Source organism: Suricata suricatta, chromosome 9 (genome assembly GCF_006229205.1).
Source record: "Suricata suricatta isolate VVHF042 chromosome 9, meerkat_22Aug2017_6uvM2_HiC, whole genome shotgun sequence".
In the NCBI taxonomy this organism is placed as follows: Eukaryota; Metazoa; Chordata; class Mammalia; order Carnivora; family Herpestidae; genus Suricata; species Suricata suricatta.
In genome coordinates this window covers 9,082,990-9,106,767 of record NC_043708.1, presented here as the reverse complement: position 1 = coordinate 9,106,767, position 23,778 = coordinate 9,082,990, and the positions used below count along the sequence as shown (strand labels likewise).

Here is a 23,778-nt window from a genome sequence, read left to right as displayed (position 1 = left end):
TGGCCCCTGGGTGGCACTCTCCTTGAAGCCCAGCATGTGGCATCTTGGAAGGCTCCATCACAGAGCCGTGTAGCTTTAAGGCTGGAAGTCTGCTCAGCAATCGCATAGTCCAGGACTGTATACTGGGGCTCTGGGGCAGGACCCAGCCCCCCAGACTGATTTTGATGGCTGCAGAGAGCTAACTCTCCACCATTCCCCATTACATCACCCTGAAAGTGGCCTTACCAAGTTCGTGAGGCCCTCGGTCTGCTGCCCTTGGTCTGGCCTACTTCTCCATTTTGCAGGAGGTGGTGGGGGATGGGATGTGGGGGGTGGCATGACAAACCCAGAGAAGGGAACATATGTGCTCAAGTTCACATGGCCAATGAGGGGCACCGTGAACATCACACCCACCTAGGGGCCCGCTGGGCCTCAGCACGGGCCACGCAAACCTTGGTGCATGATGCAAACAGCAAGCGGTAAATTCTGTTGGATTCCCCCCTCCCCGGAGGGAAAGGGAGTTCTCTTGGGAGGGGATGGGCCAACTTTCAGTGAGGTTCCCCTGTGTGGAGACTCCACACGGCACCCATGGATCTGTTCATTAATAATTACCTAATTGGGAAGGTGGTAGGCGGTGCCGGGGTGCTGAGGGGTTTTGCCAACCTTCCCGGGCTTGGCAGACCCAGGCCGTGTTCCCGGGCCTCCTCTGGTGCTCAGGCAGCCGCCCGAGGGGCCACACCAGGACTGACCGTGAGTGACTCTCTGAGGGCCGCCTCTGAGACTCAAAGGGGAGGGGACCCACCCTTCTGGTTTGCCCAAGACTGAGGGCTCTGGGACAGAAGACTGCTGGTGCTGAGACTCGGGAAGACCTAGAAGTGACCCGCCCTCGAGCTGGAACGACCCCCACACCTAACGACACCACCCTCCTCACTGCGCCCGTGGGGGAGCTGGTGCTGAGGGCCGGAAACAGCCTCCTGCAAGGCCACACGGCTCTTCTGGCTCCTGTTACAGGTACTCGTGGAGAGATCCTGGCAGAGGGAAATTCTGGGTAACTTGTCCAGAGAGAAGTGTGCATATGAAGTCGGGCGGCAGAAGGTGTTACAGTTTGGTCAGGCGTTAAGTAGATGAGCGAAGTGATCCAATGTATGTTTTTAAGTGATCACTGAAGCTCTTGAATGGAAATCAGAGGAGAAAGACCAGTTAGAAAACTACAACAGTCTAGAAAACAAATGAGGGCCTGGGGGTCAAATCCGGCCCCCTGGCAATTTTCGTATTGCTCCTGAGCTAGGAAGGCAAGATACAATATAAATACACAATATGAATATAAATATATAAAATGTGTGAATAGTTGAAAAAAATCAAAAGGAGGACAATATTTTGTGACACATGAAACATCTATGAAATTCACGTTTCATCGTCCATTAATAAAGTGCCACCAGACGCCAGCCACACACGAGCCTGCCATGTGGGGGGCCACTTTCCAGCCAGCACAGCCAAGCTGGGTAGCTGCAACAGGACTTTGTGGCCCTCGGAGCCAAAGGTGTCTACTCGCTGGCGCCTTGTCCGAGTGAGTGACTCTGGAGGCCTGAGTGGGGGTCACAGCGGCGGGGAGGCTAAGAGGTTAAGGGAAGAGCCTGCCCGATGTGTGGAAAGGTTGATGGTTGGGGTGGGGGTTGTATTGGAAGGCCAGACCCAGGTGAGGGATGACAACTGGACCGGGGGCTGAGAACCCGGTAACGATGGTAGGGCTATCCGATGGCACGGCAGATTTAGGGGAAAAAATCGAGCACCCTCTTTGGGTAGATTAAGTTTATTAGGAAAAGAGACCAATCCTTTTCCTGGAACTTTGGGCAATTCAGGGGTTTCTTATTTTTTGTTGTTGTTGTTTTTTGAGAGAAAGAGAGAGAGAGCTGGGGAGGGAGACAGAATTTTAAGCAGGCTCCATGCTCAGTGCAGAGCCCCATGTGGGACTCGATCTCACAACCATGAGCTCAACAGTCAGATACTTAACTGACTGGGGCACCTGGGCGCCCCAGGCCAATCAGTGTTTGAACATCAGTGATTTCACCTGCATGGAGTGAAGGTAAGAATGCCAGTTCTACTGACCTCTACCTGGGTAAGAGGCTCAGATAAAATGGCACGAAAGTGATTTTGTGCACTGTAGAGCACGCCATGGATGTTTGCGGAGTAGATGCTAAAACTTTGGTGATTCGTGCCCTTGGTGCACTGGGTCACTGGGCTGAGGAAATTAGCCCAAAGAGCAAAAGGAGCCCCAGGCTGAGTCTGGAGACTTGTGTTCCAGCTCAGTTACCCGTTAGGTGACCTGATTCTGTCATCTGGGGACTCTCAGTGACAGCAGTGGAGACCGGTGCTTTGCAGAGCTCACAAGGATGGGAAATGCCAGGAGGTGGTGGGGGCACCAGGAACGTGCTTTGTTAATCCACAGAATGTCACCCGCTCCCACACTGGGAAGGTGCTGGGTGTTTGCTAGCCTGCCACAGGCCCATCTGCAAGAGTTGACCGTGTCACCTATCACCGTGGGGCCCTGTCCTTCCCGACTTCTCAGTAGGATTGGGCGTCCTGCTGGGGCATGGCCTGGACACTCTCTTTCCTCCTACAGCCCCGAGAGCATAGAAGATGCATCTTGTCAGCCGCCTGCTCCTCCTTCTGGCTGGGCTACTGGTCCCATCTCACGGTCACCTGCTCCCTGAGCCCAGCAGCCCGGGTCACCCCGCCCATCAGGAGGCTCCCAGCATAGGGGAGGGATCTCCCAGCCTCAAGATTGTCCAGGGCAATACAGCCTTTGCTCTCCGCCTCTACCACCTGGTGGCTTCCCAAAGCCCTGGGAACAACATCTTCTTCTCCCCACTGAGCATCTCTTCCTCCTACGCCATGCTGTCCCTGGGCGCCCGCTCACACAGCCAGACCCAGATCCTCGAGGGTCTGGGCTTCAACCTCACGGAGGTGTCTGAGTCGGACATCCACCAGGGCTTCCAGAACCTCTGGCACACCCTCCACCTCCCGAGAGACGGGCTGGAGATGCACGCGGGCAGCGCCCTGTTCCTGAGCCAGGAGCTGCAGATCCTTCCAGGATTTCTAAATGACAGTGTGGCTTTCTATGAATCCAAGCCCTTCCTCGCCGACTTCCACGACTCTGCGGGCACCACGCAGCTGATCAATGACCATGTCAAGGAGGAAACTCAAGGGAAGATTGTGGATTTGGTCAGCGACCTGAGCGCAGACATCGCGATGGTGCTGGTGAATTACATTTACTTCAAAGGTAAGAGTCAGTTCATTGGTGGGTCCTGTGTCTCCCCTCTTCCCCCTGATTTATGGATTAAATATTTTAAAAAAGAGAGAGAACGGGCTCCTGGGTGGCTCAGTCAGGTGGGCGTCCGACTTCAGCTCAGGTCATGATCTCACAGTTTGTGGGTTTGAGTCCTGCATTGGGCTCTGTGCTGACAGCTCAGAGCCTGGAGCCTGTCTTTGGATCTTTGGATTCTGTATCTCTCTCTCTCTCTCTCTCTCTCTCTCTCTCTCTCTCTCTGACCCTCCCCTGCTCATCCTGTCTCTCTCTCTGTATCTCAAAAAAAAAGACCATAAAAAAAAAGAGAGAGAGTGGATGGATGGGGTCAGATAAGGTCAAGCAACCCTTAGCAGACTCATGTGAGAGCATCAGATATTTAAGAGTGAGTAGTATTGAGGTTTCCATACCCTCCTATTTTTAGATACATTTTCTTATTTATTTTTTTAGTAATGGTAATGTATGAAATGCACAAGTTGAACTTCTGGATTCACAAGGAAGCTTTGCCAACAGTGTAAACAGGGAAGGTTGGTGCTTAGGAATATCCCCTTCAAAGTTTTGAGTGTCAAATCATGGCACACATATGTGTCTTCCTTAGAAGAGAGCCTAAAAGTATAGGCACATTATAGCCCCCAGCCACATCTGATGGGCTGTGTTTGTTAATAAAGTTTTATTGGCACACAGCCATGCCCACTCATTTATGCATTGTGCCTGGGCTGCTGTCACACAGCCACAGAGATAAGCAATTGCTACAGAGCCTAACATATTTGCTTCCTGGCCCTTTGCAAACGATGTTTGGTGCCCCCTGATCATTACAGATACTCGGTAAACAATTAGAGTACTTGTAATTAATCTAAAGATAATACCCATTTGGAAGATCCTTAAAAACACATAAGGGTATAAAAGAGAAATAGAAATTGCCCAGGGGCACCTGGGTGGCTCAGTCGTTTAAGCATCCGACTCCTTGTTTCCACTCAGGTTATGGTCTCGGAGTTCATGAGTTTGAGTCCTGTGTGGGGCTCTGCGCTGACAGTATGGAACCTGCTTAGGATCCTCTCTCTCCCCTTCTCTCTCTGCCCCTTCCCTGCTCATTCTCTCTCTCTCCCTCTCTCTCTCAAAATAAATAAACTTAAAAAAATTCCCCGTAATCCTACCACCTGAGGCAACCAAAAATGTTAGCATTTTCACCAAATTCATTCCAGTCTCCCGCTCACACACATATGTTAACCATTGAAATAACGGTGTGAAGACAGTTTCACATAGTGTGTACCATCAGGGTTCCAGCAGGGAAGCAAAGCCATAAGTGTTAAAGGCAGTTGGACCTTGCATAACTGTGGGGACAAGAAGGTTGGCAAGAAGTAGGGGTGGGAGGGACAGAGTGATGTCCTCGGTGCAGTGTAAGTTGGGAGCCTATCAGGGAACCCACACAAGGCGCTTTCAGCCATCACAGTGGGTCCATGTATGGGGAACTTGTGGAGAGGCCTGAGCTGGGCACCTGGTGGCGGCTTGGGGACACTGTTGGTCAGAAGGGCTACTGTTGGACTATGAACTTGGAGGACAGCATGGATGGGCCAGAGCACGCAGGTCTCCACTAGGTCTGTCCATCATCCCATCTTCCTGCGAAGACCTTCAAGGCATTGTGCTTGCTTCACATCTACCTCCCCGTCTCGGCTTGTAACCACCTTGAACCCAGGATCTCCAGGGAACAGATCCCAGCCAGACTAACAATCCAGCCAAATTTCTTATCACTTGCATTTTGCACAGGGAATTTGTCATGCACCACTGAAAACTTTTTTAAAAGACCTTTGTAAAAGCCTTTTAAGTTCCGCAATAACCATAAACCTATAGGAAGTTGCAAACATAATACAGAGAGACCCCGCGCCCCTTCCACACAAGTAATCCTAGATCACGTGTTATGTAACTTGTACAATCACAAAACCAGGAACTTGACATTGGTGCAATCTATGACCTTATTCAGATTTCACCAGGTTTTACATGCAGTCACGTATGTGTGTATAGTTTTATGCTACTGAAAACTCTATTTAGACCTTACCTAATGCTTGTGCGATAGTCTACCGATGCCATTTCCTTAAAATATAAATTAAGTGTATAACACACGCCATCGGCCCACCCAAAGCTCTGACTATACATAATGAAGCGTTTGGGTGCTGTCTTCTGAAAGAAACCTAGGTCAGGCTGCTTTAGTGTTGTTGGCATGAGAAAGAGAGGTTCTCCAGAAATAGAAGGGCGCTAGGGACATCCTGCCCACTGACACATCTGTGCAGCGCTTAGGGGACGTGAAGGTGGCCCAGGCCTCACATGGTGAGAGAACGGAAAAATTGTGGCATATTTTCAAAACTGAAAAGTACCTAGAAGAACACAAACAAAAGATGCGCAGGTACTCTGTAGATTGGATTCTCTTGAGAGATATTAAAGTAGACTTCGAGTTTAAAAAACACTGATATATTTGGCCTGCCTGGGTGGCTCAGTCTGTTAAGCATCCAATTCGACTCAGGTCATGATCTCAGCATTCGTGAGGTCAAGCCCCGTATCGGGCTCTGTGCTGACAGCTTGGAGCCTCGAGCTTGCTTAGGATTCTGTGTCTCCTTCTCTCTTTCTCTCTGTCCCTCCCCTACTTGCTCTCTCTCAAAAATAAGAAATATAATAAGAACAATTAAAAAACACTGATACATTCATGAAAAGGAAGACAATATGGTAACGAAGTCAATTCTCCCATGAATTAATCTAAATATTTAATGTAATCCCAATCAAAATCCTAGCAGGTTTTCTTTTTTCTTTTGGGCAGCAGTTAACAAGTTGAGTCTACAATGTATATGAGAAAGCAAAAGGCCAAGAATAGCTATGATGGGAAAACTTGACTGCCAGAGAGCCAAGCTTCTCATAAATCTGTATTAATTTAGATTGTATGGTACAAGTAGACCAATGGGACAGAAGAGTGAGGCCAGAACACGGCCCAGAAATGGCGCCATGAATAGATACCCAGACATTTGATATCATCACCATGATAGATCCCTGTGGGGGGAACCGTGCTGGGACAACTGGGTCCCCACAGGGGAGACACATGGGTTTAGACCCTCCCTTTGACCAGTCATAAGTATTCCTTCCAGATGGAGTAGAGTGCTTTTTTGCAAAAGGGAAGAATAAAGCTTCTAGAATCTAAGACCTATTATAATATATAATAATATAGTATAATATAATATATATAGTAGGTCTTTAAAAAGACACCAAAGACCTAATCACAGAGGAAAAGACTAATATATTCACTTCATTAAAGAATTTCAATTACCAAGGTGCCCGGGTGGCTCAGTTGTTTAAGTGTCTGACTTTTGGTTTCGGTTCAGGTCATGATCTCATGGTTCATGAGTTCTAGCCCAGTGTCAGGCTCTGCACTGCACTGACAGGGATTCTCTGTTTCCCTCTCGCTCTCTGTGCCCTAGGCTTGCTCTCTCTCCCTCTGTCTCTCTCTCTCAAAAATCAAGAAAGAAACTTTACAAAAATTAAAAATTAAAAAAAAATTTCAATCACCAAAACCCACCAACATGAGACTGAAAAGACAAGTCAGAAAGGAGAAAAGAGATTTGCAGCTCACACAACTGATACACAACTAATGTTCAGAAAGAACTCCTACAAATCACTAAGAAACGGCCCTACACAAATATGGGGGGTAAACATGATCTTGCACTGATGCAAAAAACAAAAAAATAGGACATTTAGTTGGTCAATAGGTCAATAAACATACAAAAGGTTGCTCAGCCTCATTTTTAACCAAAAAAGTGCGCTCCAAAGCCATAATGAGCTTTCATTACATAAGCATCAGAGTGGCACCAAATAAAAGTGCCACCATGTAAATTCAATGGCGAAGACAGAAAACAACTTTCCTGATACCCTCTTGTATCTCATATTTTAGAATCTAAATGAACTTCAAGAGATCCATTTCTTAAGCAGGTCAGGTTTTGAATGGTCTACATGAAACGCTGTGATGAAATAGTAAGGTTGGGGTCTCCACGACTGCTGGAGAGGCATTTCCTGGCTGGACCGTTGGCTTGTTGGTCCATAGGATGCTTTCTACCTTCTTCCCTTCTTCCTTCAGCTCTGTGGGAGAAGCCATTCGCTCTCTCATTGACCACTCCCCAAGACTTCTACGTTGATGAAAATACAGTAGTCAAGGTGCCTATGATGCGGCAGGATACAGAGGACCACTGGTATCTTCACGACAGATACTTGCCCTGCTCAGTGCTGCGGATGGATTACAAGGGAAACGCCATGGCCTTTTTCATCCTTCCTAACCGAGGGAAAATGAAGCAGGTGGAGGAGGTCTTGACTCCAGAGATGCTAACAAGGTGGAACAGCTTGCTTCAGAAGAGGTAATCGGGGTGACACGTGGTGCTGAATCTGCAGCACTGCCCTTCAAACATGCCCTCCTAATGAAAGCCGGTGCCCAAAACTGGGGGCAATTGACAAATGACGAAAGAAGTCTCATTTACTTTAAGACTTTCCATGGGTTTTCCTCAAATAACGAAGGTTCCTGTTACATCTGAGATAGGATATTGCCCCTATCAGCAAAAAGAGAACCAGACTGGGGGTTAAGAATCCTGGTTCTAGATGTAACTCTCATATAGCACAAGACTTGGGTGGCGTGACCTTGGCTCTCTGAGGGTCTGCCCCTGTGCAGTCAATGCGTAGACCTCTGGTCAAGATGGCTGGCATGGAGGGACTTAAGAAAACTCCATCTGCCCTATGAGTGGGAAATGTTTCCAACCACGTATAGGAAAAGGGCCTCAACCCAAGGCCACATGTGGATGGAAAATGTGCACAGCTCATGGGAGAGAGGAATTCTAACCAAAGAAATCATCTGGTCCCAAATAAGTGAAAACCACAGGACCCCAACAGAGGCAAAGGCAAAAGTGCCACAGAGGGGAGACTGGCATCTCCCTGTGCACCTGGGAAAACACGGAAAACACCTGGGGCTCCTGGAAAACAATCTCTGCTGAAGATGAGCTCCCAAGGGAGGAGGTCCTGTGGCCCGGAGGCCCTGGGGGCAAAGAGGCCTGGCTCTAAGCCCCTGGGAGCATTGAGCAAACAGTGTTTATGTTTATGGCAGCAGAAGTCAGATGGAATGGGGCCAGCTAGAGGGTGCAGGCAAGGCGAGCACAGTGTGCTGGGGTCCTTCACTTGTTCCTGAGTCCAGTGTTTTAACCCTATGCCTCCTCCAGGTACTTTTACAGGAAGCTCGAGTTGCATTTCCCCAAGTTCTCCATTTCTGGCTCCTATAAATTAGATCAGATTTTGCCCGAGCTGGGCTTTGTGGACGTGTTCTCGCAGCAGGCTGACTTGTCCGGCATCACCGAAGAGCAAAAGCTGCAGGTGTCCAAGGTAAGTCATCGGCGGTCATGGATGCCTGGAGACATGGTGGGGAAGAGCTGCCCCTTGGCAGTTGCTAGGTGATGGGTGTTCTCTCTGACACCACATGAAGTCTCCGAGCCTGAGTGTCGTTCAACCATACCCAGGCGTGGGCTTCCACAAACCAACCTACCACATGCTGGTGTGGTGCTTGGCGCTGGGGATGGGGGGGTCCACCCAACCCCTGTCCTCGGGGGGCTCTTGCAGCCAAGTGGGCTCCCTAGATCATGACAATGGCGAGTGACACATTGGTAGAAATAGAGGAAGGATAACGGACCAGGCTGGGCTGGGCGTGTGTATCGGAGATTCCTTTGACGAGAGAAAGAGATCCAGGACTTCAGTGAGGAAGACAAAAGTGCAGTATTGGGTAGAGTCTTGAGTGGCAGAGTTGAATTCCGGTTCCTTCCTTTACAGCGGTAACGGGCTATCTAGTGTCTGGATTTATTTTCCTCAACTGTAAACCACCCATAATGCATCAACGTTTTAGGTCCCCGGCACATAGTAAGTGTTCAGTTGTTGATAGGAAGAATTATTTCTGTAATTAAGAGGGCCTCCAGCTCACCAACCCATCCAGTGTAGACATTCTTACTGTGATACCAAGTGGGTTAGCCAGCAGTGAACTGTGGTCTTGATCTTCAGCCATCTCTGGTCCTTCCAGGCTTCCCTCAGTCCTGCTCATGTCCTCTTGGAGGTAACACTTGTGATTTCCTTCCCAGAGTTTCCACAAAGCCATTCTGGAGGTGGACGAGGCTGGCACCCAGGCTGCAGCGGCCACTGGCACCTTCACTGCCTTTCTGTCCACCCGGCACAGTCGCAGGGTCCTGTGGTTCAACCGGCCCTTCCTTGTGGTGATCTTTTCCACCGATACCCAGAGCGTCCTCTTTCTGGGAAAGGTTGTCAACCCCACGACACCATAGCCTTCCCAGGGCTGGCTCTTCTGTGACAAGCCAGAGGATGTGGCCTGGGGCGCTCCGTGTGAGCAGCTCCATGTTTGGAGCAGGGGATACAGAAGACCCTGAGAATCCAGGGCAGAAGAGGCTGTTGGCAAGGGAGGGGGACGTGGACGGGGTGAGGTGCATGTGGACTGGACACCTAGCTCATTGGGGTGGTACAACCTCAGGCAGATTGCCTAGCTGCTTTGAGCACCTCCCGGGAGAGTGGGAGACACCCTGCCAGGTGGTTGGAAGGATTAAACAAAATGCTGGCCCTGAGGAACCTGGCTTGGTGCTTCGCACATAGTAGGTACTCAATAAACGCATCCCTATTTTCCATCACTTTGGGTTTTGCCCTGCATAGCCCTGGCAGAGCTGGTCCCAGTTCATGTAGGTGAGATGTTCTAGGTTCCAGGGGGGTGGCAAGGTGCACATGGAAGGGGGAAGTGGCGTGGGCAGCCAGTGGCCCCGGGCAGGGTGGATGCCTTGTTTCAAAGGGGGTGGGGGCTCGGGAGGCCGTGGCTGGAAGAGCACCAGTCAGGGCCACTGCCAGAGGGACCCAGTGAGGAAAGCCCAGCAAGGCGGGCAGCCCACCGGGGGGGCACAGGCACTGCCCCCTCCCTTGACCATGGGGATGTGGCCGGTGCCCCAAGATCATGGCCATGGTCATGGATGTGCTGCAGAAGAAGAAAGAGCATGAGTTGGCGCCTGGCACCTGCGTTAACACCCCCATCCTCTCCTGATGCACTGCAGGACCTCGCCAAATGCCTTCCCTTCTTGGGCCTCAGTTTCCCCACCTGGGTAGTACGGGCTGACCCACGTGGTCCAGCTCAGACATCTGTGGTATATGCAGGGTGAATTCTCTGAGCAGGGCCCACCCAGAGGCTTCGAGAATAAACCTTCCAGCCCTCCCCCAGGAGGAGGTGGCCAGACAGACCTGGCCATGTTTGCCCCAAGGCTCAGTGGTTTGGGGCAAATGCACTTCCCGAGGCCTGGGCCCGTGGATTTTCTTGTCGGCCAGTGTGGCCGAGGCAGGAGGTTGCCCCTGGTCACTGAAGAGACATGCTGAGGGCCACCTCCAGCACTACTGGTTGATCAAGAGCCTCAACATTGCAGGGTTTGTGTGATGGATGTGGTCCCTGACCCAAATACTGCCACTAGTACAGAATCGGCTCCTTGTGGGAAACCAGCATCCAGAGCAAGACGGATTGCTTCTTTATGGTGGAGGAAGCGGTTGTGAAATGAAGTGGGAGAGGACGGGAAGGGAAGATTTTGGGGTTCTCACCCCTCGCCTCTAAAATACAGCCCTGAGCTGCACAGGATGGCCCTAGGACAACCCTGATCAAAGAAAGATCCCAAATGAAGTGCTTGTCACACCAGCCCCGAGCGGCATGGACAAGGAACTATAAGTGCCACAGGACCCCTGCCCCCTCCACTGCTTGGAGGACTGCAGACCCTCCTGTCCATCCCCTAGGCTGATGTGCCGAGAAGCACGTATGTTACCAACAATATTGGTCCACATCCCCCTGCACCTGTTGAAGTTGAATTCTATTTTTTAGTGATCAGGCAAGACATAAAGCCTGGCCCAGGCTGACACTCCCAAGTCTGTCCCTATAGAAGCAGGTGGGTGGGTGGGTTCAAGCCCCTCAGTGGGGGAAGCCCGAGGCCTGGGGTTGCTGTGGCTATACTCCCTGGGTGGGTGCGAGGGGGAGCCTCAGTGTGACCAAGAGGAGGGAAGGGGAGAAGTCACCTTCAGTTCGGCCTTGAGAAGGATGCCACCGTGTTCTGATGAAGCCTGCCCCTTCCCTGCTCAGAAGCACTCTGTGGCTCCCTATTGTCTACAAACTAAAGCTCAAAGCCCTCTGCCTGCAGCCAAGGCCCTCACACTCTGGCTCCTGCCTGCCTCCCTGCCTCAGTCCCTCCTCCCGCCCTCCTGTGCCCAATGACTCCAGCCACGGACACTTGCTGTTTCCCCAGGTGGTCCGTAGCTTGTACCCTGGGCCTTTGTCCCCGCCGGCCCCCCTCAGCCAGAGCGCCGCCTTCCTCGTCTCTGAGAATCTGCCAGACCCCCCCCCCTCATGCCGTCCCCAGGGCAGACTGCCATTCTCCCATCGAACGTGGTTGGCTGACAGTCATCTCTGCTCTCCGGGCCCCAATTAGATGGCCCATCTTGGAGTCAGGGCCCTGTTTACCCTGCATTTTCTTCACTTACCCTGGAGCCTGGCCCCGGAGCTGATTGTAGGGTCTGGCATGTGGCTGAGGCTCAACTGGTATCTGGTGAGTGAATGAATGAATAAGTGAATGAATGAATGAAAAAGGCTGTGCCCTGAGCAAGGTTCCTGAGCTGTTTGCTCTGCGTCACCACCCCCTGACACATCCCTAGAATCGATTGAGTAAATATTTATGATTCCAACTCCTCAGATTTCTAAACGCCCTGGTGGAACATTAAACCGATAAACAAATACAAAGAATCCATGTGGGGCCCGACCCCCCACAGCGGGGCCTGGGCCTCCTTCCCGTCTCCTTTGCTGCTCTCCTCTGGCGTCCCTCGTTTGGCCCTCGCGACACCGCTTGGGAGATGCAACATGGGTTCATTCGGTGATTTGCTCAGTCATTTAGCAAAGAGTCGCCAAGCGAGGACTGGCCATGGCCAGGAACGAGGGCCTCTCCCCCGGGGAGGCGGACGCAGGTGAAATCTGGAGTGGAGGGACGTGAGGAGGGGTGCGGCCCCGGCCTCCCCACCAGCCCTGTGCTGCGGGGCCGCATGTCACCTCTCTGGGTCTCAACTTCCCCGCCCCAGCCATAAGTGGGCACAGAGTCCCACAGCAGCCATAGCAGCAGAGAGGGGAGACTTGGGACCCCCTGGAGAGGCAGACCCGGGACCCGCTGGGCCAGGCCGAGGGGCAGGAAGGAGCCGGCTCCATCCCTGGCTGCCTGGAGAGGCGGAGGGGTCCCTTCTTGAGAAGCAGCAACCATGAGGCTAATAGCGCCCAGGCCCTGAGCACCCGCAGTGAGCAAGGCGTGGGGGCGCGTGTTTCCAGGAGGTGTCCAGAGGCCACAGAACACCCACGCAGAGAACCGAGATGCCGGAGCCGCAATGCCTGAGTTCGAATCTGACCGCCACCAGTGGCTGAGGGTGTGGGTCTGTTCAGGCCTCAGAACACAACACCACACGCGGAGCGGTTTAACCCACAGAAAGGTTTCATCACAGTCTGGAGGCCGCAAGTCCAAGATCAAGGTGTTGGGAGGGTTGTCCTTTCTGAGGGCCGTGAGGAAGAATGTGCCAGGTCTCCCTCCTAACTTCTGGGGGTCTGCTGGCAAACTATGGCATTCCCTCTGTGGGTATGTCTGTGTCCACATTTTCCTTTTTATTTTATTTATTTTATTTTATTTATTTTTAGAAAAATGTTTATTTTTGAAAAAGAGAGAGAGCAAGGGAGGGACAGAAAGCAAGGGAGACAGAGAATCCCAAGCAGCACCAGGCTCCAAGCTGTCAACACAGAGCCTGTCATGGGGCTCGAACTCACAAACCTTGGGATCATGACCGGAGCCGAAGTCAGATGCTTCACTGACTGGACCACCAGGGGCCCCTCCCCTTTTTATAAGGACACTGGTCATGTAGGATTAAGGGTCCACTCTACTTCAGCCTGATTTCAGCTTAGCTAATTATATGCAATGACCATATATTCAAATAAGGTCAACTTCTGTAGTGAGGGGGGTTAGGACTTCAGTTGGTGGGGGGACACAGGACATAGTTCCACCCATAACAGTATGTGATGTGGGCTATTCTTTTTTTTATTTATTAAAAAAAATTTTAGGTTTATTTATTTTGAGAGAGCAAGAGCACAAGCAGGGAAGGGGCAGAGAGAGAGGGAGAGAGAGACTCCCAAGCAGGCTCTGCACTGTCAGCACAGAGCCTGATGGGGAGCTTGAACCCACAAACCATGAGATCATCACCTGAGCTGAAATCAAGAGTCAGACACTCAATGGACTGAGCCACGCAGGTGTCCCCATCATGGGCTATTCTGAGCCTCAGTACCCCTACCTGTAAAATGGGGAGATTACCCAACGCAGAAGCCCATTTCGAGCACTGGATGAGTTACTGTACATAAAGCACACACCTTTGGTGCTCCACGGCTGTTAACTATTACCGCATTTCATCTTTTGTCATGACCCTGTCCTCTAGAGCCCAGTGACAACCTCACATGGCTGCCAGAGGTGGCAGATCACCTGAACAGGTAAAGTGGGCTGACAGTGTTGGGGTCTAGGCAGGTGGGTCAGTAAAGGCCCTTGTTTATTTATTTTTTTCTTAAATTTTTAAATATTTATTTATTACTGTTGAGAGAAAGAGACAAAACACAAGCGGGGGAGGGGCAGAGAGAGGGAGACAGAATCTGAAGCAGGATCCAGGCTCTGAGCTGTCAGCACAGACAGCCCGATGCAGGGCTCAAACTCACAAACTGTGGGATCATGACCTGAGCTGAAGTCGGCCACTTACCTGACTGAGCCACCCAGGTGCCCCAAGGCCCCTGTTTATTTAAAGCCTTTATGCTCAGCATTGTTACCCTCGGTGGGCTGAGCAGAACCCACTTCTGCCCCAGGTGAAACTCCCCTGTTATGGATGGCATTCTCTGTTGCACTTGGTGTTAATTAAAAAATAAATGTATCACAAATGATACGGTTCTTTAAATTCCCATATTCTGGCCACTGGCCCATCCTACCCTCTCACTGTGGCTGTTATAAACTTGAGTGTGCCCCCCAAATTCATATGTTGAAGCCCTAACCCCCAATGTGACTATATTTGGAGATGGGGTCTTTAGGGAAGGTAATTAAGTTACATGAGGTCATAAGAGTTGGGTATTAACCTCACAGGAATGATGATCTCATAAGAAGAGAAAGAGATGCCAGTGCAGCCTCTCTCCTTAGGCACAAAGAGCCCATGTGAGCCCCATGTGAGACAGCACCATTTGTGAGCCAGGAAGAGAGAGATCTCACCAGCAACCGCATGTGATGTTACCTTGATCTTGCACTTACAGCCTCCAGAAACGGGAGAAAGTACATTTCTGCTCTTTAAGGTCCCAGTCAATGGTGTTCTGTTAGGGCAGCCTCATTAACAGGCTGATACACGGGGCACCAAGCCCTGAGGCCAGCCTCCCGCCCCCGAAACCTTTCTCTTCAGAACTTACCCAGCCTCCGCCCCCTTCCTGAGTGGCCAAGGAAAGTTGGGGGCTGCCACAGCCCTTCCCCAGATCCTCACGATATTCCTTATAACACAGGCTTAGAAAGGAGAACACGGGGCGTCTCTACCAACAGCACACACAGATCGAGATGTCCTTCCTATCTTGATTGACCGCATCTTCCCCAAATACTTCCATCAGGAGCCCATTTGGGGGCACGACTGCACTAGCATCCTGTCACTGCTGTAGTTAATCATCACAAACTTAGTGGCTTAAAACAACAAAACGTTCTTCTCTCACAGGTCTAGAGGTTCGAGGTCCGAAACAGGTCTTACTGCGTCAACATTAAGAAGTTAGCAGGGCTTTCTTCCGAGGCTCCTTGGCGCAGGGCCCCACTTTGCACAGTCTTCTCTCCTTCGGGTTCCATGATCGCGTTGCCTTCTTCTGATTCTGATTTCCTCCCGCCTTCACTTGTAAGGACCCCTGTCATTACAGCTAGGGCCCACCTGGGCAACCTGTGATAGTCTGCCCCTCCCCCATTCCAGGACCCTTAACTTAATCACGTCTGCAAAGTCCCTTTAGACCTAGAAGGTACCATTCACGGGCCCTGAGTATTAAGATGTGGACATCCTTGTGGGATGCGCTGTCCAACCCGGCACAGGTGTTAATGTGATTCCCACCCCGCAGACCGTAGGCTGGGAATCTCTAGGTTATGAAAGAAAAGACATTTGCTATGTCACATGGCACCACGGACAGAAAGTAGTATCTGGACAGAAGACACCTAGCTTCCTCCTGGCTAATGCTTCTCCTCATTGGCTGTGTGCCTTTGGGCTGATTGCCTAACTGCTCTCTGCTTCCCTCTTCTCGGTGATTTGGTGGGGATGCTAGTACCCACCTTCTTGCATGTTGGGAAGGTGGTGAGCACAAAGCAAGTGCTCGATGCCTGGTCGTGACTGTGTTTATCTCTAGATTGAGCTCAGTCCCTTTCAGGTCACAGAGGCTGCAGAGGGAGCCTGTTTGCTGAACACCAAGATGGCTTCCCTGGGTCTTCTCTGTCAAGTCCACACCCCAGCTCACCCACACAACCTCTGGGTCGTGGCCATACCCGGAACACCTTGGTATTAGGAGGCCCAGGGCTTGGGGACCTTGGGAATGAAACAACAGTTTGACCAGTACCTGGACCAGCATGTTGGAAATGCTCTTGAAAGTGTGGGGCTGAGTTTCAGAGCCCCAATTTCAAGGTCAAAATAAGCGGTCCAAATAAGCCCACAGAAATCCTAGATGCAGCCTTTTTGTGAGAGCCCTGACTTTGAACTTGGCGACTTGGGCACTTGGTCCCACTTTGTCCCTAATTCGATGCATGATTCTGAAACGTCCATTCATCGTTTCAAGCCTCAGTGCAGTTATTAGTGCAGAGAGGGGACTGTCACCCAGCCATTGTGACACTCTCAACCCCTCTGGGTTCCACCAGATTCTCACGGTTGAATGAACCTAGAAAGCACCGCCCCAGAATCCGGAATCCGGTAAACACACAGGGCTGTGGAGATCTTGGGCTCACGCCGCACTCCCCCTGATGTAGAGCAAAGTGGCTGCAGGAGATGGAAGAATCAGCCTGGAGAAAGGGACGTTTGCCAGAGGGGGGTCCGTTTCTGGGTGTCTGGAATGCCAGCAGCAGGTCACCCTCCCCCCCCCCCCGGGGACCCTGTGCTGTTGCAGGCAAACGGAAAGCTGGTGGGGAATGGAGCCGGGAGTCACAGCTCAGGTGGCTGGTCCCACAGCCTGCCTGTTGGCTAGAAACCCATAGGACAGGACAGGGCAGGGCCAAGGGGGTGGAGTCAGAGCCTGACTGTGGTCAGTGCCAAACGCTGGTTCCAGCCCCAGAAAATCTCTGCTTTACCCTGAGTAAGAGGGGCCGTCACCTCTGCCGTGTGCACGCCGGGCCATGGGACAGAGTAAGTACAGATGTTGTGGACAGACGGTGGGCCCGTGGGCGTGAGGGCGTGGACTATGGGATGCCGGGGCTATGGTATGTGGAGGGCTTCAAAGCTTTGGCGCTGTCCCAGAGCGAACAGGAAAACTCCCCTCTGTGGCGGGGAGGGAGCCAGGGCCTGTGGGCCCCCCTCCAGGCTGTGTGAACTCAGGCAGAACACTAAATCTGGCCGTGCCTCAGTTTCCTTATAGATGAGATGCAAATGATCGCATCTTCTGCATGGCAGCTGGAGGATCCAGTAAGATGGTGGTGGTCTCCCAGGAGTGGCTTTAATCCCAGGGTGCATTTGACAACGTGGGGCACAAGTTTAGTTGGCACTACTGGAGAGAGGGCTGGGTTGGGATCTGGTGAGGCGAGCCCAGGGCGCTGCCAAACCCCTTACAGGACACAGGACAGCCCCCACTGCACAGAATAACCGGCTTCTAATGCCAACAGCACCACGGTAGATAAACTCAGAAAGAAGGTGGCGGGGACACAGTGCCTGGCACACAGCCAGGGTCTCCGTGAGCCATTGCTTTCCCTGCTGTTTTCCGTGCCTGCTGTCTCGGACCTTTAGAAATCTCGAGACGCAGTCAAATATCTGTTTCCGTGTTTCCCTGAGCTGGGGCTGCCCTGGCGGCTGCCTCCCAGAACGACCATGGGGCTGCTTGCACACCAGATGCCGTCCGGCTGTTTGTGAAATGAGCAAACTGTAGAATAAAAGGAGTGTGGTTTTCAGTGTTTTTATGGATGGGGCCCTTGGCATGAAACGTAACCATAAAAGGGGAAGGCGATGCCCTGGCCAAAGTCCCTGGTCGCTGATCAAGAAGCTGCAGGTGAAGAATAAGGTGGGGGGCAGGGGGGTCGGGACGTGTGGGTGTCGCTGGTTTCGTGGTGGACGCGGTAAATAGGTATGGCTTTTCGTACGGCAGTCACACCTCAGGAACATGGTTTGTTTTAAAAAAAAAAAAAAAGGAGTCTGAGAGTTTCTTGATACTGAAAACAAACTGAGGGCTGGAGGGGGAGGGGGAAAGAGGAAGCGGGTGATAGTCATGGAGGAGGGCACTTGTGGGGAAGAGCACTGGGTGTTGTATGGAAACCAACTTGACAATAAACTATGTAAAAAGCTGGAAAAAAAAGAAAAAGGAAATGGAAGGTGAACAGCAGCGCGGGAGGTGGTCAAGGTCACCTGGCTGTGTTACTCCGGGGTGCCCAGCCCGGTTCCTTGTCCAGTGTGTGAACCTCTGAGCCACAGAGAAGGACTCCATTCATTCATTCATTCATTCATTCATTCATTCATTCCACAAAGATGTCTGAGCGCCACCCCTTGACTGCAAATCTCACAGCAGGAGCAGGTATTGATGTGGGTCCTTTCTGTAGTCGGGGAGAGAGGCTGGGACACAAGAAGGCACGATGTGGGGTTGCACCTCCATCGCTGATGGGGCAGGGTCAGAAACAATGGAGGGACCGGGGTAGAGAACGGTGCTGCAGAGGGAGGGGCCGGGCGGGGACATGGCATCACACAGAGGTGGCATTTAAGCAGGGGCCTGGGGCCCAGAGAGAAGCTGGCCATGGTCCTGGAGGCTGACAGAGGGTTTCGGGGGCAGCACAGCGTGCAAGGACACAACTTGTGATGGGGCTGGTCTGCTGAGGTGACAAGTGTCCCCAGAGGACACACGTGAGCAGGAGCAGAGCAGATCAGACTGAGGCTGGGGAGACCGAGGCAGAGCCAGACCCCATGGGGCCCCGTGATGATCACACAGATCGGCTCGGTCCTGCCCCACGCACGGAGGGCGGCAATGGTGTTCCTAGGCCGGTGCTGAGACCCGGTTGGTGACTGAGGGAGAATCCTTCAGAGGGTCTGGGAGCAGAAAGAGGTGTGGGGTGGTCTGGGTGAAAGGCGGATGTGGCAGTGGAAATGGGGAGAGTCAGGCATGCTTAAGACCCGTTCTGCAGCTAGAAACGAACGAGCCTTGCAGACGGTCTGGAAACGGGGAGGGAGGTCAAGAAAGTTCCCTAGGTCACTGCTCCCAGGAGGCTCTCCGGACTCTTGAAGCACCCAGGGGAGCCTGGGATTTTGTCTTTCCCTCCCTGCCTGGGCTCCAAGTCCTACATCTCCTTTCTCCGTGGGTGGACCTCCTCAGCCACACACCTCCCGCAGCGGAGTCCGAAGTTGACCTGGTTGGACTTTGTTCCCTAACAGTTGGAGTAAATGCAACAGATTTTGAGTCCATGGAGGGTGGGCACCAGCAGGAGGACTTGCTCAGCACCTGCCCACCCCATCCTCACCCGCAGGCTCAGGTCCCTTTGGCGCAGGATGCCAGATGAACTTGAATGATCTACTCCCCTCCCTTGGAATGTGTGGCATTTCCGCAGAAATACTGGCATCAGGAGCCCAGGAGAGGGTCGGCCAGGCCAGGCACCCAGGGCCCGGAGCAGACTCACCCCCAGCTCCAAGGTGGCATAAAACTCTGTCAACTCTGTCATTTCCACCAGAGGCACACTAGCCTGATGGCACAGCCTGGACTTGAAAGTAGGAAACATGAAATGAGCACCCTAAGGCCTCCATTTTCTCAGAAGCGATCTCTCTGACCCTCTGTTTCCTCTTCTGTACAAATGATGATAACGATACCAACTCTGTATTGTAAGGGGGGCGGGGAGTAGAAATGAGCTAATGCAGGTGAATGGCTTGCGAGAGACCCGGGGAAACCCACCGTGGTGGAGAGGAGGAACGAGCTGTCGTTTCTCAGAGCCACGAAAGGAAGACACAGGACTCTGGAGTTTAACCCTGGTTCCATCATCACTCACTGGCTGGCACAAGCTAGTCCATTTTGCTAAGCCTCAGTTTATTCATCTGTAAAATGGCGTCCATCTGTTTACTTTTACTTTTGTTGACAGTATAATGTAGTAATATTTGTAGAGTGTCCTTTCTAAATCCTGGCTTTAATATAAGATAGAGAGCAGGCCCAGATGGAGTGAGATTTCTAGGTCCCTGACCTGCAGTCCAGGGGAGAATGAGTGAGGCTGGGCGCTCCTCCAAAGAGACCCCGTTCTCCAGGGGGACTCAGTGGGCTCTGGGAAAGTGGCTCTGGCCCATCAGCCCCAGACTCTGGTGTTCGTGGGGGGCAGTGGTGGGAAGAAGAGTTACTGGCCATGCCACATGACTGACCTTGAGCTGTTTATGAAGAAACTGAGGCCCAGAGAGGGAATGGGACTGGCCCAAGGCCACCAGGCTGGCTGAGGGACAGGAGGCCAGAACTCTCCGGCCAGTCCCCTGCCTCGAGGCCCCATCCAAGCAGGAAACTCCCTCTGTGTCCACAACTATTCTTTGAACGCCTTTGTTCTGGGGTTTTTATCAGCTTGGGGTTGATCTTGGATAATACGGGGGAGTTGAGGTGAAAGGCTTGTTTACCGAGATCCTGCTACATTGAAGGTTCCAGCTGCAGGAGGGCTCATACTGTTCTCTAGAAGAGACCATTTTAAAGGGCACAGAGATTAAACCACCCACCCGTGTCTTTGAAAGACTGCCATTCTCAGTGTGTAAATACAAAGGGAGTGTCAGCCTGGGAGCCCAGACGCTGTTTCTTAATTATCTGCAGATCAGCAGCTAATTAAGGCAGGGAAGACAAAGACTGTGACACAGAGAGGCTGTGACACAGGAGGGCCAGCAGTGTGGGGAAGCCAAATGGTGCGAGCATGGGCTTTGAGCATCAGAACTGGGTCTGAGCCCACACTTTGCCACTGCCAGCCAGTGACTCACCCTCTCTGAGCTTCCACTTACCCATCTGCAGAATGGTGCTGATCACAGAGCCTCTGCTTCTGTGGAGGGTGTGAGGCTGACGGAGGGGAAGCAGGTGCAGACCGCGGACCTAGGTGGCTGGAGGTTCTGCAGACAGAACATTCTAAACGAGCCTCCTTTGTGGGCTGGGGTGCAGTCTGGAGCGTGGTCTGCTCAAGTCACTGGATTTCGCTCAAAGACAACTGCAGCCCAGGTCTGCCCGACCCCCAAGTTCATCGGCACCAGCGCCACCACCTCAGTGGGCCACTTTGCATGAAGTGTCCAATTCGGGTGTTTGGGGCCCTTTGGGGGGTGCGTTTGCATGGGTCACATGACTCTGGCAGGGCCCTGAGGCTGGGATCTGGTGACACGGTGTCAGAGGGGGAGTAAGACCCTGGAGGGAGTCCTCACCCTGGAGCAAGGCTTTCATCAGCGATCAGGCTGCAGGGAGAGCGGTGGGGCATGTACCCCACGGCACAGCAGAGGAAATGGGGGTCCCTGGTGGGGGGCTGGCTGGACACCGCCACAGCCACAGCTCAGGCTTGCACTCCCCCAGGTCTGCGCGGGGCCCTGCTGCAACACTTCACGTATGTTGAGTCCTAAGAGCCCCCAGCCAGCCCCAGCACAATACCACTGTTGTCACCTCTGTGGTACAGGCGGGGGACAGTGGCACGGGCCCTAAGTGGCTTGCTCCAAACCATACTCAGAAGATGTAGCGGGGCTGAAATGTGAACCCAGGGGGCTGGGCTGCAGGGGACTGTGAACACAGGGGACTGTGGGGGGTCCCGGGCACAGGAAGCGTTTCTGGTTGGAGAGGAGGGGGTCTAGGGAGATGGGCATGAGGGGGGGGGAATGAAGACCCCCCAAAGCCCACGTAGGGGGCTGTGAAGACCCAAGAAATGAGGAGCCTCCTCATCTGGGGGACGGAGGGAAGAAGAGATGTCTTGGCTCGGCTGCCACAACAAAGCACCTCAGACCAGAAGATTCTTTATTGTCTCACTGCCTGGAGGCCCGAAGTCTCAGGTCAAGGTGTCCAGGGCGCGGTCTCCTCTGGACGGTGGTCTCCTCCCTGTGTCCACACGTGGCCTTCCCTCCGTGGAAGTGTTTACCAGTCCTCATCTCTTCTGATAGGACGCCAGTCAGATTGGCTCAAAGCCCACCCGTAGGACCTCGTTTTGACTTATTACCTGTTGAAAGGCACTTCCTCCAGTCACGTTCTGAGGCGCGCGGAGTTAAGACCTCAACATAGGAGTTTGGGGAACACAATTCAGCCATCACAGAAGAGGAGGGAAGTTGGGGTACTCACATGAAGAGTGCAGAATTTCCTCACTGGGCGGTGCTGTGGAGGGAGTGGGGGAGGGGCTACGGGGAGGAACCAGGTGGGCCACAGGGTCCTGGAGCAGCCCCCAGGGGAGGACAAAGAGGATGATTGGCATCTGCGTGTTCACTAATGAATCTCCGGAGCCTGGCCCCGCCCCCCGTCCGCCATGATGTTCAATATGCATTTGCTGAGGGATCCCGGATAGACCCAGCAGTCCTGAGGAGTCCATGGGGGGCCATTGGTCCGAGTTTATGGAAAGCTCATGAGGCCTTGTAAACACTACCCCCAGGGGACTGGAGTGACAGTCACAAGCTGCTTCAGAAGGCTTCTCATGCCCTGGCAACCTCAGAGATGCCGATCATGCAGAACAGGAGCGTCCAGCCCCGCGTCCCCCATCTACCCCACAACAGGTACCCTGGTGTGGATGAGGGCATTCTCTCCCTGGTGGCCAGCCCCCACCTCGAGGCTGCATGCTCTGCCTTCTCCTGCCTCTCCCCACCATTAGGTACCCACATCCCCGGTGTCTGTCCCCGACCCCATATGTCCCTTCCTGAATCCTCATTGCCAACCTCATGGGTGCACCATCTCCCTTGGAGGCTGGTGCTGAGTGGCGACATCTCTGGGATGTCAGCCTGACCCACTTCCCCCCAGTCTCCTCCCTGAGGACACCTTCCCACTTTCCCTTTCAGAACGAGGGTCAGCCACAATGCCACTCTACCTCCTCTTGTGCCTGATGCTCCTGAGCCCCCCGGGGGCCACCCTGCACCGCCATGGCTCCCGGGAGTCAAAGAAGAGGGACAAGGAGACACCTGCGGTCAGTGTGGTGGACCCACCCAGCAAGGACTTCACCTTCGACCTCTACAGGGCCTTGGTTACCGCTGCCCCCGACCAGAACATCTTCTTCTCCCCTCTGAGCATCTCCATGTCCCTGGCTATGCTGGCCCTGGGGGCCCGGTCCAACACGAAGGCACAGATCCTGGAAGGCCTGAGCCTCGGCCCCCAGGCGGGCTCGGAGGACAGGCTCCACCACACCTTCCACCAGCTGTTGCGGGAGCTGGGCCGGCCCAGGAAGGAGCTCCGGCTGAGCCTCGGCAATGCTCTGTTCATCAGCCCCACGGTGCCCATCCGGGACGCCTTCCGGAGCGCCATGCGGACGCTGTACCTGGCAGACACGTTCCCCACCAACTTTGGGGACCCCGCAGGGGCCCAGAAGCAGATCAACGATTACGTGGCAAAGCAAACGGAGGGCAAGATTGTGGACTTGGTTAAGGACCTGGAGAGCACTGAGGTCATGGTGGTGGTGAACTACATTTTCTTTAAAGGTAAGACTCCTGTGGTCAAGCCTGACCTCTCTCCTTTCTGCTGCTTTTGTTGTGAGAGCACCTGGTCCCCAAACACAGAGAGGCGGGGGTAGATTTAGTCCCTTCTGGTGCCTGGTGACAGAGTGAGGCCAACAAGCGGACAAGGGGGAAAGATGCATCGTTTTATGGTGTGCAGTGATGTCAGCGGCCCGGGGCCGAGGTTTCCTCCCCTGGGGATGCGCTGGGTCCTGTCCATGGGCCCCAGTCCGAAGCACCCACAGTGGTTCTAGGCATGAGATCGCCATGGCCACCAGACTGCTGTTCAGGGCAGGATAGCGGGTCTTAGGGGGCCCTTGGAAGACCGTCCCTTGCGGGCAGAGCCTCCTCCTCAGGGCCATTCCCTCGGCCTGAGAAGTCCCTCACGAGCACCTGTCCCTCAGAGAGTCCTCTGGCCACACTCCTAACAGCTGATGCCTCCATCTTCACCTCCCTGAGGTTCTCGGGGACACCCCTCCCCCCCCTCCCCCTCCCGGCTCTCCCGTCTGCTTCTCCTTCTAGACGCTGAGCCCCTCGGTGCCTGTGTAGGACCAGGCTGA

At 53.1% G+C, this 23,778-nt stretch overlaps 2 protein-coding genes across 2 annotated transcripts in view; both read left to right on the top strand.

Moving 5' to 3' along the window:
* Nucleotides 1-700: 700 nt before the first annotated feature.
* SERPINA4 (serpin family A member 4) lies at nt 701-9,978 on the top strand. The gene is made up of 5 exons (XM_029951866.1): nt 701-990; nt 2,600-3,259; nt 7,395-7,668; nt 8,518-8,677; nt 9,421-9,978. The coding sequence occupies exons 2-5, from the start codon at nt 2,617-2,619 to the stop codon at nt 9,619-9,621; spliced, it is 1,278 nt and encodes a 425-aa protein (XP_029807726.1). The 5' UTR covers nt 701-990; nt 2,600-2,616; the 3' UTR covers nt 9,622-9,978.
* Nucleotides 9,979-22,572: 12,594 nt separating this feature from the next.
* The window catches only part of LOC115302702 (alpha-1-antichymotrypsin-like), an 18,538-nt gene continuing 17,332 nt past the window's right edge, over nt 22,573-23,778 (top strand). The window contains exon 1 of the mRNA XM_029952638.1: nt 22,573-23,203. Within this exon, the coding sequence (XP_029808498.1) occupies nt 22,588-23,203 (616 nt within the window). The 5' untranslated portion in view covers nt 22,573-22,587. The remainder of the gene's footprint in view (nt 23,204-23,778) is intronic.